The sequence below is a fragment of the Eimeria acervulina genome, genomic scaffold, assembly GCF_000499425.1.
Source record: "Eimeria acervulina Houghton genomic scaffold, Eah_scaff145, whole genome shotgun sequence".
Taxonomy (NCBI): domain Eukaryota; phylum Apicomplexa; class Conoidasida; order Eucoccidiorida; family Eimeriidae; genus Eimeria; species Eimeria acervulina.
Window position 1 is genome coordinate 45,033 of NW_013550232.1, and position 13,495 is coordinate 58,527.

The 13,495-nt window shown below is 50.4% G+C and overlaps 3 protein-coding genes across 3 annotated transcripts; 1 reads left to right on the plus strand and 2 right to left on the minus strand.

Annotated features, from left to right (window-relative positions):
- Nucleotides 1-198: 198 nt before the first annotated feature.
- EAH_00020850 (CAM kinase, CDPK family, putative) lies at nt 199-4,603 on the minus strand (the record flags this gene model as incomplete). The annotated part of the gene is made up of 9 exons (XM_013397118.1): nt 199-229; nt 490-566; nt 803-1,027; nt 1,186-1,469; nt 1,897-2,053; nt 2,165-2,277; nt 2,547-2,846; nt 3,213-3,460; nt 4,026-4,603. The coding sequence occupies 9 exons, from the start codon at nt 4,601-4,603 to the stop codon at nt 199-201; spliced, it is 2,013 nt and encodes a 670-aa protein (XP_013252572.1).
- A 1,860-nt stretch (nt 4,604-6,463) lies between these two features.
- Nucleotides 6,464-8,562, minus strand: EAH_00020860 (myosin heavy chain, putative; the record flags this gene model as incomplete). Its single annotated transcript, XM_013397119.1, has 6 exons — nt 6,464-6,511; nt 6,617-6,705; nt 6,852-6,976; nt 7,150-7,342; nt 7,624-7,726; nt 7,891-8,562. 6 exons carry the CDS (start codon nt 8,560-8,562, stop codon nt 6,464-6,466), a joined length of 1,230 nt encoding a protein of 409 aa, XP_013252573.1.
- A 3,649-nt stretch (nt 8,563-12,211) lies between these two features.
- EAH_00020870 (hypothetical protein, conserved) lies at nt 12,212-13,360 on the plus strand (the record flags this gene model as incomplete). Its single annotated transcript, XM_013397120.1, has 1 exon — nt 12,212-13,360. The coding sequence occupies one exon, from the start codon at nt 12,212-12,214 to the stop codon at nt 13,358-13,360; it is 1,149 nt and encodes a 382-aa protein (XP_013252574.1).
- Between the last annotated feature and the right edge of the window lie 135 nt (nt 13,361-13,495).

The following is a 13,495-nucleotide window of genomic DNA, read 5'->3' on the forward strand; positions in this document are numbered from 1 at the left end:
GTTCCCCCAATGCTTTGTTTTGCCGGAGTTTCCGCGTCGGGGCACCTAGCTCTCGGGCTGCCTTACTTACCTGTGACGGTATGTCGAATCACCTGGAAAATGCGCTATCCCTTACTAGCAGAGCATCTGCAGCTGTATGTAACTGAGGTCCTCGGGCGCATTCATTAGAAGGAAGAGTGAAAAAAGTGGTGCTTCAGTCTATGCGATGCTTATGCGAGCGGGACTGCAGCTACAGCGTAACACAAGCAAACCGCAATAGGGGAAGCATACGGGCACACAGCAAAGTGCTTAAGTGGTCTGATTGTGACTAGATTGTAATTAGTGTAGTGTTGCAGTGCGATGCAGAAGTATGCCGCTGGATTTGCCGGAGTCTAATACTGGGCTAAAACGGGATTGTGTTGTAGGGAACTGTTTTAGTACCCCAAAGTATAGGTGCATTCTTTCTCAAGTACAAGCAACACAAGTGGAAAGGATAGTCTATTGGCTTACATGGTACTTCGGCGCATCATGTCCATGAACTCGTCGAAATCTATCTGCAGCGCATGCAAGCGAAGGGCTTGTTTCAGCTATCATATTCCACAGCAACAAAAGCACACCAGCCTCATTTCCAAAAGGCTACTCCCAGCGTTGTGGGTGCACGATGCAGCCTGTTTTAGACCTGTCAGACTGACACTTCAGAGGTTTTCTTTCTAAAGCCAGTGGAATCCTACGGGTGCATATACGTTACACCCTAGGCCGAATGAAGAGCCTCCCCAAAGTGATTTCAATCGACTGAAGGTGGCCCACACCCAGAGCAACGAACCTCTCCGTCTCCATTTCGGTCCACTTCACGAATAATCCCTTTGATCTGCTGCATTTGATGATGCTTTTCTTGGGGAGTTAGACTGGTTGCTGCTTTTTGGCCCTCCCGATTAGCGTCATCTTCCGCTGGCGCTGCTGAATGAGGAGCAGAGTTCCCGTTGCCAGGCGAAGCTGGCGACGGGAATACGGACTGTACATCTGTGTTCAATAGGACATGAGCTAGGTCCTGAGCGGAGATTCGGCCGTTTCCATCCAAATCAAATACTCGAAACGCTGCCCAACACACGTCTTCCTGTGGCATCGCAAGAAATCCAGCTTTAGTTCGCCCGCACCGTGAGGACAAAGATACCCGGTGAAAATAGACGTACCTCACAGAACTCTAACGTGCCAGAAGAGCAGATGCCCTAAAGCACAAGAAGAGTTCAGAGGGAGAGACCCGCACCCTGCCTTCTGGAAAATATACGGCTCCGAAGCTGAGAGCGACTCTTCTAAGGTGCAGGTCTTCCGAACAACCACCAAGCTACTTGCCTGTATGTACTGCCGTTTATCAAGAGTAGCCGCAACAAATTCCGTGTAGTCTATTACGCCTGAGCCATCGGAGTCTACGTCGTTCATCAGTTGTTCAAGGTCGCTAGGAATATCTTTCATGCCTGCCTTTTTAAGGCCAGCTGCATCAGCAAAAATAGTAAACACCTCAACTGCAGGGAGTGCCAGCAATGTTGTGGTGGATGCAAATTTCGGTATAGCATGATCATGCGGTTTGGAGGTCCTAGCAATTTAGCGGCTACGTCATTCTGGTTCTCCTAGTCATGTGTGTGGAATTTCTGTGGCCAGGAAGTGTGGAAGGAAGATCCAGCAACCATTCTCTCGGAATGTGCCGGGGTTTACTTCGCAACTCTTGAAGCGTAATGCTCCCGTCTCCATCCTCGTCGAGTGCTGAAGGCAAAATCTTGCAAATACTGAAGTAACTGTTGGCATGAACTCTTCAAAAAGGTGTGAGCTCCACTCCATCTGCATCTTGTTGATAGTGCAGGCGACCTAGGGAACTTTAGCATATTTAGCAAGCAAGAGCAACTTTCGAGATCGCCGATGCACCAAGAAATGTTTGAGTCAGGAGCTCGATTTGCGTCTCATTCATTTGCTGTGCGATAATTGTCAGCGCTGCCTTCTTCAATTTGCAAAGAGCTTGAAAAGCCTGCAAAGAGGCCAACCGATATCTGGAGCGGAACGGGCCCACGTTCGATTCATGTTTCTGGCACGTCCATCTCGAGCGTGTCATATTTGCTCGCGACTCAGAGATGCAACAGCTCTAGCCTACTGCGAAGAAGCGTCCTTCCAGCACTAGGGTGGATGGTTTGCTTACCCTGAAATGGTCCAGCATTGTACGGCTAAATGGAGCATCTGTTGCAGGATTAGGGGCTGAGGAAAAATGCTTAATCCATGGATGATTGAGAGCCTGCTCGGCTGAAAGTCGTTCTGCAGCGCAACGCTGCAACCCAGCAAATAAATAGTCAACGGCCTTTAGGCATGCCCAGTTTGTACAACGAACTGCGCTAAAATGTTCCTCTCCTTCCGCTGGACGCGCGCTGTCCGTGGTGAATAGTTCTTTGCTAACAGGAAGTACGTTCCCCCGTGGGCTCAACTCATTAATCCATTGTGAGCAACGTGTACCGGAAGGGCTACGCAGAGAGGCATGGCTCCGTATGGTTTGTGAACGAAGGCAATGATTGCCGTTTAGGGCTTACGGTGGGGATCGAAAGCCATAAGCTTCCGAACAAGATCCTTTGCTTCACTTGAGATCCCTTTCCAGTCATGCTCGTTAAACTTATACCTTCCTACTTTAACGCGGGCAAGAATTTCCGCGTCGTTCTCCCCGTGAAATGGCGGGTAGCCGCAAAGAAGAATGTATAAAATGACACCGACGGACCACATGTCACACTTATAGGTATATTTGCCCTGGAGCACCTGAGGCGCTACGTAGAACGGCGTACCCGCTCGCGTGGACATATATGAGTTATTACTGAAGCGAGTTGCTAAGCCAAAGTCTGTAAGGAGCACGCAACAAACATAAAATTAGTCTTGCTTAGCGACCGACACGGATATCATAACATACCGCAAGCCCTTATTAAGCCAGTGCGTTCGCTTGCAACCCCACATTCACCATTAGGCGCTTCACAAAACAGCGCTCGCTCGACTGACAACGGTCCCACTCAGCTGACACTTTACCTGGTAGCCATTGGAGTAGTCTGAACGAGGCTCAATTTCGTCTTATGTTTCAGAATTGCCTCTAAGTTACACTGTACGTGCATTCGGCATGCTCTGAGCACTTTGGAATACGTCGCTTTGCCTTTCTGCACTGCCAAGAGGGAAAGACTCTAAAGGGTTTTCCAAGGAGATGAAGATGCTCGTACCAATAATTTTGAAGGGAGCATCCTTTCCCTTGTCAAGAAACATAAAGTTTTCTGGCTTGAGATCCCGGTGTACAATCCCATGTCTGTGCAAGTAGAACAGAGCTGCCAAAATACACCGCATGAGGGAGCATGCGTAGGCCTCTGAAAAATACCCTTGCTCTATGATGCGATCGAACAGCTCTCCACCTCTGCAGAGCTCCATCACGAGATAGACATTCTTGTGATCTTCGAAAGTTTCAAAAAGCTTTCTGGGCGCAAAAAAATCTGCACAGTTTTCGGTCCCGGACTTTCAAGGACAACACCAAACATAGCAGCATTCACTCTCGACGCGCAGTACTTGGACAGTTAGCTATGTTAGCGCCGTTATGCGATTTTACATTAACCAGACTCAAAAACTTATTTCTGTGTAGATGCGCGTCGCTTGAGCGTTTTGGCATTTTGCATTGCGAATCCTTCAATCGCTCTTATTTGTGGGCTCGTTTTGCGCAGAAAGACGATAACTACACAGAGTGGTTATATGCCATCTCTTGCACCGCTATTCCCATTGCATCTCGGCGTTTCGTGTTAGAAACAACCAATTACTTAGTTTAAAAATGGCAAGCCCATCTACCAAACCATATTAGTAACGCATGAAACATGTCCGTAGTTTCGCGGTTGCGACAAATGCGACAGTGTAGCAGTTGGTGAAAGTCAAGCTGAGCTAGCGTCGAACTCCTCGTCTATACAATATGCAAATTTTATTTAAGGCTGCGCCTGAGTAACTTCCTGAAAGGCACTAATGATTGCCTGATTATAAACATGTGAGGGACTAACATGATATTGGGGTGATCGAGGGACTTCATGATTGAGATTTCTTGCTTGAATCGTTTGACATTTCGAACCTTGCTCTTGCTGATCGTCTTCACAGCTCTCACTGTCTTCGTTGACTTGTTGACAGCTCGACAGACGCTGCCGTATGTACCTTGGCCAAGCTTTCTCGGCTCTACATCGTACGAATCAGTGAGGGGACCAACAAAGGAAAGAATAAACCCCTCCCTCTTGAATTTCCATGGTGTTGCTTGAACTCCACTCTCCGGTAGACGGCTATCTGCCGGATGGCCAGGATGATGTGCGGCACGCCCTACCGCACATAAGTCAGACTGCGGCACTACTGCCGATGGTGCGCTGCCGCAAGCCCGCGCGTTCCGAGAAACCGGAGGCTTCAGATGAGCACCTCCACAGCATGAAAGGGGAGCGTCTGTAGCATAGGCACCAGATGAGCTATCCTGGTACATGCCACCCTGGTGGCCTAAAGCGCTGTTCGCATGGCCGGATGATTCGTGCTCTTCGCGGCCATTTGCATGCTCATTGGGTGCCCCACGCGGGCACAAGCAGGTAGAAATTCCGTGCATAGCTAGCTAAACAAGAGCGAGAGCTGGCGCGTGTCCAGGTTGGCGAAAGCCTAGGCTCATGCGAAGAGGTAGCAACGGCAGCTACTAGTCTACTGTGAAGTGACTCTCAAAGCCGGCTTACTAAACCTAAATCAACTATATGTTTCAAATTGCCACAAACGAGTAAGGCATTTCCCGGCCAGGTGATCGTTGCAAGCGCAGTGCGATATTAGCTTGGCAGGCGGCCGCGCGGGAACAGACCGCAGGTCGCTGAATAGCTATGGGAAGATGAAATTCAGACAATTAAAAAACAAAAAAAAACGCCTTGAGATCACTTCGTAAAGTCCCGTTGGAAGGAAAGCCGCTCGAAGTTCAGCTGGTCCTTCGGAGTTTGAAGGGCGGCCATTCCAAGGGCAATACCACTTTCGAAGAAGCAAGACACTACTTCGACTGTCGCTTTAAAAAAAGCCAACAACATGTGGCTATATAAAGCGAGAGTTACTTTGTGGCTGTAGTCCTACGTGGACAAACCGGGCTGGCTGCCGGATGCATGCACTGCGTCATGCATCCGCCAGCCATCTGCGTGGGGCTGGATTGCAGGTGCATCTGCTCGCGATTCTACCAACACTAGAACGCTCCGCCCGATGGTGTACAATGTTTAAAAAAACGTAAAGGCAACTTCTTTGTTAGTTTTCGTTTTGGGGTTTGCTGTTTCGCGTGGTCTACTTCCGCGAGCTGGATGCAGAAGACCTTTCCATCTGCGCACTCTTGAGGGAGTATCTTGGTTATTTCTGGAAGTTATGCTTATCTCCATTTAGCAGTAATAAACCGAAATGAACCGATTCCAGTTGCAGGTAATACTATTGAGGCGAGAAGTACAGCATCGCCTGAAGCCCGACGAATCCCCATTAGCGGGTCCCCGGGGGACTTTCTGCTTTCACAGTGCAGCAATTCTGAATGATTAGTTATTTTCGTGCTTGTCCTTCCATGTATTACCCCAATTCTTCTTAGCGTCCCTCCTCTTGGTGCGCAAGCAAAGTTTTTCAATGTTGCGGTGCCCGAAAATTACTCACTGTGCACCAGGGCAGAGCTCTGGGAGTGTCTCAGTTTGCAGGAGGCAACAATTATGGCACGCAGACTTGCCTCCAGGCTTGCAAGTGTACGCAACACTGAACATAGCTGTGTCCCTGTACAGACGTGAAACGCCTGCTCATCAAGCTTCGGCTAACGCTGCGGCAGGCCTACAAGGTCGTGCAGCGCCCGTAGCGCATCTTTTTGTAGGAACTTCGCATACCATAGGGAACGTTAGGTCTTATCCCATTCTGACCGTTCACGAATATGTCGTGTAGGCGCCGTATTACCGGTCGACGAGACCTCTACATTCAAGAGCTACAAACACCCTAGGGAGTATCCTTCTCGGCAATGGTTTTCGTTATTGGAACGAGTTACTGCAGAAATTAGTTTGCCACTGGACACAAGCGTTTCATTAAAAGGCAAGCCACTTTCATTTGATGTGTGTATCTGTCCACGCGCAAGCGAGCAGCAGTCAGTTATGAGTGGCAGTCAGTGATGGTGAGCGCTGTACTTCGGCCAATGCCTTTGTCATGGATTAAATAAGTATAAGGAAAAGACGGTTGATTCCCAGAGACCCTGCAAGCTTCTGTCTCTACACAGTTTCTGTTCCAATGAAGGCGGCGGATACCATGGTATGTCTCACTAGATCCCATTCACCTCTCCGTTGCAATCAATCATGCTGGTATATTCGGGGTGGTGGAGGCGTAGGTGAAGGGGACGGCACTCCGCCCAAGATTAAGCTCTTCGTGTCTTACGCCAATCTAGAAGAACAGGAGTTGATGGTTTCAGCATGGCAGCATGCGTACCTTATTCTATAACCCCTGGATGTGGGAATATGAGAGAGTACAACTTTTGCTGAGTAGATCAACAACAACCGGCAACTTGTCACTCCTTTGATTACCTAATGCAAGAATCGTGATGGATAAATTCTACGTGCGCAAATCTCAACATGTTGCTCACAAGGACGTGGTCATTTGACAATAAGGCAGTCAACACCATGCGCCGGTCATATGCTAGGAACTCTTCTAGAGAAAGCGTCTCAAATCCTCCTGAAGCAGTTCCACAGAGACGCCTCGCCTCTCCCTGTTTATTCTGAAGCGTTCCCCAACTTTATTTGCTATGTAACTGTTTCTGATACAATGGCTGAAATGTGGTCTCTGCAGTGGAAGGACAGATCGGTAAATATTACTCTTACCAAGTGAAGTGCTTGGAGCTCCCCTCAGTTTTCTTTCCTTCCTGACCTCATTAATGCATTCCAGGAAAAAGGATTCTAAGTCGCGGCGCCTTGACAGTGCCTTAGAAGCCTCCACTAGGTTCGATCTATTAAGCAGAGACCGCATAATCTCTTATTGCCAATGTCACCTCGCCCCCGCAAGTAGCAAAATCTGCAAGTACTTACAAATGTAGGCACTGGCATCCCAGTATGGGGTGAAGCAGCTGTTGGACATTTTTTGAGGCATCGTTGAGTGTCTGCCCGTTCATCCTTGACCCACTCGATTCGTGAGTTCCTTTTCGCTTCATTCTGAAGCCGACGGTTCGCGGCAGCCAGACTCGAAACCTGTTTCTTCAACTCTTCAATAGTTTCCCTCAGCACCTTTGGATCGTCAGACGGAGTATGAGCCAATGCGTTCATGCCGGGCTGGCATGGAGGGCTACCGTGGATCGCGTGGGCGCTCTTCACTATCGCTGGTGTAGCAGTCGCTTTAGGCGCAGGGGCAGCGGGGCCTTGCGGCTCAATCCATTCCTAATGGAATAAATGTACGAATGGTTGCTTGGGCTATGACTCAGATGTTTTAATTTCCGGCAAACCAACTCACTGAGCTACCGTTCGCAACTCTTTACATAAAACAACAGCCTCGAAGAACGTATTTGGGTAAAGTAATGCACAAGGCGACGGTCATTATATTTGACCTGCGAAGGAGTGCAGAGCTTGACAGAGCCCTGCAATTGACCGCTCCTTAGTTTACGTTTTGCCTTTTTCAGTTCTGCCTCCAGAAAATCGCGGTCTTCTCGTAGAGCGTCGGTTCGTGCACGCCAACTGAGAAGGTCCCCTTTAAGTCTTTTGCAAACCTGGTCGTAGGGATAACCCAGACTGAATCTTTGTGGAGTTTCCTGTCATGCCATTGTTTTGACACTACGGCAATAGCAGCAACATTCCAGCGTGGTGGTACACCAGGCGCTGGCTAGTAGTGCAACACTCGTCACGGCTTCGAGCTAACAAATGACTGCAGTACCTGGTCGAGTCTGACCGCTTCGTTCACAAACCACTGCAACTCCTGTTGAAGGGTCTTAATTCTCAAATCTCTCTCCAGCAGGTTTTTCTGTTCGTCAGCACGTGCTTGGAGCTCTTCCACATGCTTTTTTACCTTTGCCATGTGGGAGCGGAATGAAGCGAAGAACTCCTCTTCATGCTGAGCCAGGAGAGCATTAACCCTTCCTTCTAGGTCTTGTGTGGTCTTTGATAGAAGAGCTATTGCGTCTGGAAGGCTTCGAGACTGCTGCAGGCCCACCAATGTCTCTGTGTCTTCGCTTGCATGCTCAGTTTGTTCCTCATGGACAACAGCAGATACTTCAGTGGTGCCTTTGTCGTCCAAGATTGCCAGTTGATTCTGGCATGCGCCGGCACCCTGCTGATTTTGTCTCAATGTTCGGTGCGAAGGAGTGCCGTTTTCCGTCCTTTTAGTGGGAGAAACAAGAGGAGGTGCATTCGAAGTCGTTCGAAGCCCATCGATAACTTGGTTTCCATCAAGAAAAAACGAGACATGACTGGGCTTTGTATCGGGCAACTTTCGCTCTATTCCATCCGCTTCTGACACTTCTTCTGTTTCTTGAACTGTATCATCCTGTTCAGAAACAAGGGGTTCCCACTTATCGGAACCACCGAGACGTTCACCGACGACGTCCATTGCCCCAAATTAAATGCATCTACGAACGTTATGCGGGAGTTTCAGAATCACTGGAAACCACTACTCTTGCTCGCAGCTACTTGGTTAATGTGTCCAGGTCTTGATCGCTCTCTTGTAACTGCGGGGCTGGCTTCCACTTGCATGCATTGACACACGGGGCTGCAGCCAGATGCATGCGTTTCGTGAGGCAGGGCACCAAAGAAGTGTTAACAAATTTGTTTTGTGAGTTCAATGGGAAACACGGAGTGTAGAATTTACCGTAACGCTCTGTCTTCTGTGGTTTTTTGTATAGGTGGCGCTTCTTGCTGATTGGTATGGCCCCTCTCAAACGGCAATTCAGCATAGTTTGCACCACTTCGTGTACTGATGGACAGGAAAGAAGTGCTGGATGGCAAGACTCCATATGGCCGAACTATGCAGTTGAACCTGATACACAACCAGCTTTAGGCGTAGGGTAGTGTGACGATGAAACAAGTGGCAAGCCATAATCCAGAAGTCGTCCTTACATGCAACAAGTAACTAGACCGTATTTCTTTGCAATTTGCGCCTGGCATGACCTGTATTTTTATCCTGCCCATGTGTTCGTAAAAATGAAGCGAATGCGTAGGGGTTGCTGCAAGTAGCGGTTCAAACTTTAGTAAGTCCCCACACAACAGAATAAGGACAACAGCGCAACTGACGGTGAATTCTGGGGGGTCTGCCTTGTGCGGCAGCACCCCTTCCGCACCGTCATACAGAAACTTTGATATGGCATTAGTATGATTGTAATAACCCCTACCTAATACCCTGTGCGGCCTTCGCGTCAACCTTACTTTGCCACATGGAGCATTTTGGCCTCAAGTTGTGCGCATCAGGCTGGAGCATCTACGTATCCCAGGTGGAGCCCAAACAACGTCCTCAACTCTTAAAAACTGAAAGAGTCATTGAGGCACCATTAGCGGAAAGTAACTTCCAGACAGGCATAAACCGATTCAACGCTCCACTATAGTTCGATCAGCATACACATCACTAGTATCTAGTTGTGGTCTCGAGAGGTGCCTGCAGTGTCGGCTCTCTCACGAGCGTACGCGCCATAGAGTCGATGAGGAGCGATGCTAATCCAGCATCAATTCTGAGTCGGAGACACTTTGGCGTAGTCCGACGGATGCTAGTTTCACGGCGCTAGCATTTCAGCTAACAGCATTGGACAGGCGCCTGACACAGCGTTCCTTTCGTACTAGGTTGGACTGCTGCTGCAGTATAAAATTCATCAGTGGGCTAAAACAAACCTGTTTTGCTGCAGTCTAAACTCACCTCAGGTTCCCTGCTTGCGGGCGAACGATTCGAAATTTCGAGACTTCTGTGTCACGAAAGTATTAGAAGTAGTAGTAGCAGCTGGCACCAGAGAGTCTAAAAGAAACGTCATTATGAGCGTTTGGCCCACGTGGAGGACCAAGAACACGACGCAATTCAGTACTTGCCCGCCGTAGGGGCCGGGAGGTCCCCCGTAGCCCCAGGACAGGAGCCTCCTAACAAGGGGCATTCTCTGGGAGCATGCCTGACTACACTGCATTTTTGGCACCTTAAGCGAACTACTTGTGTATTGCAGAGTATGCCAGTTTATGCATCATTTTGCTTCGCTGGAACGCTCTTGTAGCGCCCCAGACTACAACCAAACTGCATGAACAAGACTGCATTCTATACCGGCACTCGCAAACTAGAGTACACCTGCGCTTCCGCTGCACTCGTGAGTGCACCTGCTGACTTGCACCAGTAGATTAATGGTAACCTAGTCGGACTAATCAATGAGAGATGGATGGATTTTTGCATTGACATGCGTGTGTTCAGTCGGAATATGCAGGAGCATTTGCAGCACATTCTGCGTGCGCTATAACCGTCATGTGAGCAACAGTGATTCGACAAAGGGCGAAAGTATCCCCTCTTCATGTAGGAAACTACCTCCCTAGGGGTTGATGCATGTAACGGAAGTCGAGACAAAACTTGTTGAGGATACAGCCCCTTTTAAAACTGTGGTCATTCTGATTAGGCTCTAAGTGGTGGCCCTTAACTGTGCAAGGCTTAGGGTCTTGCGAGGCAGGCCACATTTATCATAACAAGCCAGGGTTTTGTAGCGCATTATTGAATAGGCGCGCTCTCCCATATGTTAGGCTTCCTCTTCAAATGGCATACGCACACTGGTGCTGCATTCAACGAATTGCCAGTCGATGCGAGGGACGGAAAACCGTGTCTAGGTCATTTAATCTCCGCAGTAAGACCGTTTTAGTATCACTAAAACATCACTAACCGATTCTTCGGGAGATGTGGAAAGTAGGGGAGAGCTGGCGAATGCGCAGGATGTTGCGGTGGCAGCCGCAGGCAACCATTGCAGCTAAAGCCCTCCTCCTTCGCTGAGGAAGGCCGTAGGCTCCAATAGAGGTAAAAAACAAAGGTGGAGAGCTCCTCCAAAGCAGCTACCCTGCCCTCCAGTCTTCAGGCTTCCTAAAACCGTTGGCACAGTGGCCTGGTGCTGGAACGAAGAAGATGCGGAGTTTCATGGACTGCAGCGCACCGTGGATTTTCCGGTGCAAGGGAAACCCTTGGTGCACGCATACCCAAATCCGACTTCGATGCCTGCACTAAGACTTTCGAAAATTGTTGAATGCTTCCTCGGCCTTCAGTAGCCAGCCAGCATGCAAGTAGCGAGACACGCAACACCTGTGGACGCGCGGCGATGCAACCCTCTCTGCGCGGCATCCTCCAAAGCATCCCGAGACCCTTGTGCCACTGTGCTTAGCACGGGTGGAGACTGGAGAGGAAGCCAGCGGTTTTCTGGGAATCCATATTAACTCCAATGCAGTTCACGACGATACAACTGGTCGGGGACTCCCACTGCAGACCGGGCATCGGCCCGGGGCAACCCACGGCTACTCAGTACATAAAGAAGGCTTTCTCTTTAATTAAGAGATGATATGTAACTCAAGCGTGATAATCCAACGGATGCTTGTTAAACACTAACTAGCAGACGCACCCCTAGGGAACCGCGGGCACCTGGCTACACTGGCCTCCTATATCACCCCCGTCACTTCTCACTGCAGCTGTCTCTGCAAAACTATTTTTTTGCCTAAATTTTCATCGCACTAATTTACAACCAGACTTCAGGGATGACTCAAAGGGGTAAAGAATAACCCCGGAGTGAATTACATGAGTGCCGCCTACAGCATCCGTGCGTTGTGTTGCAGCTGCGCATGCAGAGCTGCAGCGCACCGAAGGGCCCTGAGCATTTGGTTGGCCTCTCTACGTATTTACGGCAATATTCTTTCCCCTCCTCCCTTTTTCATTCTTTTAATGCAAGTGTTTGCCTTCCCGAGGGTCCTTCAGAGGCGGAGGGCGGAGGGAGCAACGGGGACCCGGGGGGGCTGTTGGTGTTCGCTATCCTATGCCCTTCGGAGACACGCGGAGCCACCGAATCTTAACCCCCCTGCAGCGGTATTGAGTCTCCACGAACGCCACCTGAGGCTTCTGAGCGGGCACTAGGTGTAGGTGTCCTGCGGTGGCCTTTGACCGGCTGTCTGTACACTGCACCGTCGCAGGTTTGCAGCAGCGCTGCACCTGCTGAGCGGCCTTCCTTCTTTTCCGCACAGTAATTGACCGCAGTGCAGCATCTTGCAGGATGGATGCCTTGATGATTGTTCATCAACTGCAGCGCCTCGCCGCCGAGCCCCGCCCTTCGGCGGCAGTTAGGGCGAAGATCCCGCGCATGGCACTGGGCATCTGCTACTTCCTTGAACACCCAGACTGCGGCGTGCAGCACCAGGCTGCTGGGGCTCTGAGGTTGTTGCTGCAACAGCACAAGCAGCTGGTGCTGCAGGCCCCTGAACTGAAGGACATGCTGACTGCCCTGCAGCAACACACCAACAGCGATGATGTGGTCGTTAGTGAATGTTGCGCTGCCTCGTTGGCGCTGCTTCAGGAGGATGAGAAAGACGAGCAGCATCGGGAACGCCAGCACCAGCAGACGGGAGCTGACGCGCACGTCGAGCCGCTCGAGTCCCTTGACCTCTTTTCCGTGGTATTAGGCCTCAGGGGTTTGCTGCGCTGTCCCACGAACCGTAGCCTCCTTAACTTCTCAATGCAACAGCAACAGCAGCAGAACAGTCAGGGTTCGGAGCAAGAGCAGTACGAGCAGCAGGGACAGCGTGTGCTGGAGCTGCTGCAGCGCGATCTTCAGCTGCGGCTTGTTCGGGTGTGGGGCGTCTCAAGCGCAACAGTAACTCTGAATGCGTCAAGCTTGCTGCAACAGGCCGAAGCGCTTTCACCAGACAGTGCCGTGGAGAAGACGGGGGGGAAACAGATGAATGAAGAGGGCGACGGAGTGGCCGTAGTGAACATCCGACTGTCCCGTAAAGCCCAACGGCTGCAGCAGCAGCTCAAAGAGCTGCGTGCTGCTATGGGCCCCCTGACGCTGCTCCTGAACTCCGAATTGCTGCAGAAGGCACCGAGGAAACAGGGTGAACGGGCCGCGGAAGAGTCTCGAGGTGCCAGTGCGCCTGGCGGAGACGGCACCAACAACAGCAGCAGCGGCCCAACAGTCTCCAAGCAGCATCAGCAAGATGATGATAACGGATACTTGGATGAAGAGCTTAGAGACAACTGGGGGGGCACAGATGATGAACAGAGCAAGCGCAACGCATCTCCGGTGGGCAACACCGGCAGCGGCGGATTCTCCTTCTTCAGCGCCAATTCGGCTCTTTTTGGTGAGACCAGCACAATTTTTTTGGGGCATTTGAACTCTTGGTTGACAGGTGGGCCAAGCGCGTGACCACTGACTGCTTGCATAAATGCTGTGCTTCAGGGCTGGTGTGTTTCAAGTCGGTGGTTTATGCTTTTCCCATGTGTCGCATTGCTTTCACTGTGAACTGTGGTCGTTCAGTGCTTTTTTGCGGTGGGGGGGGGG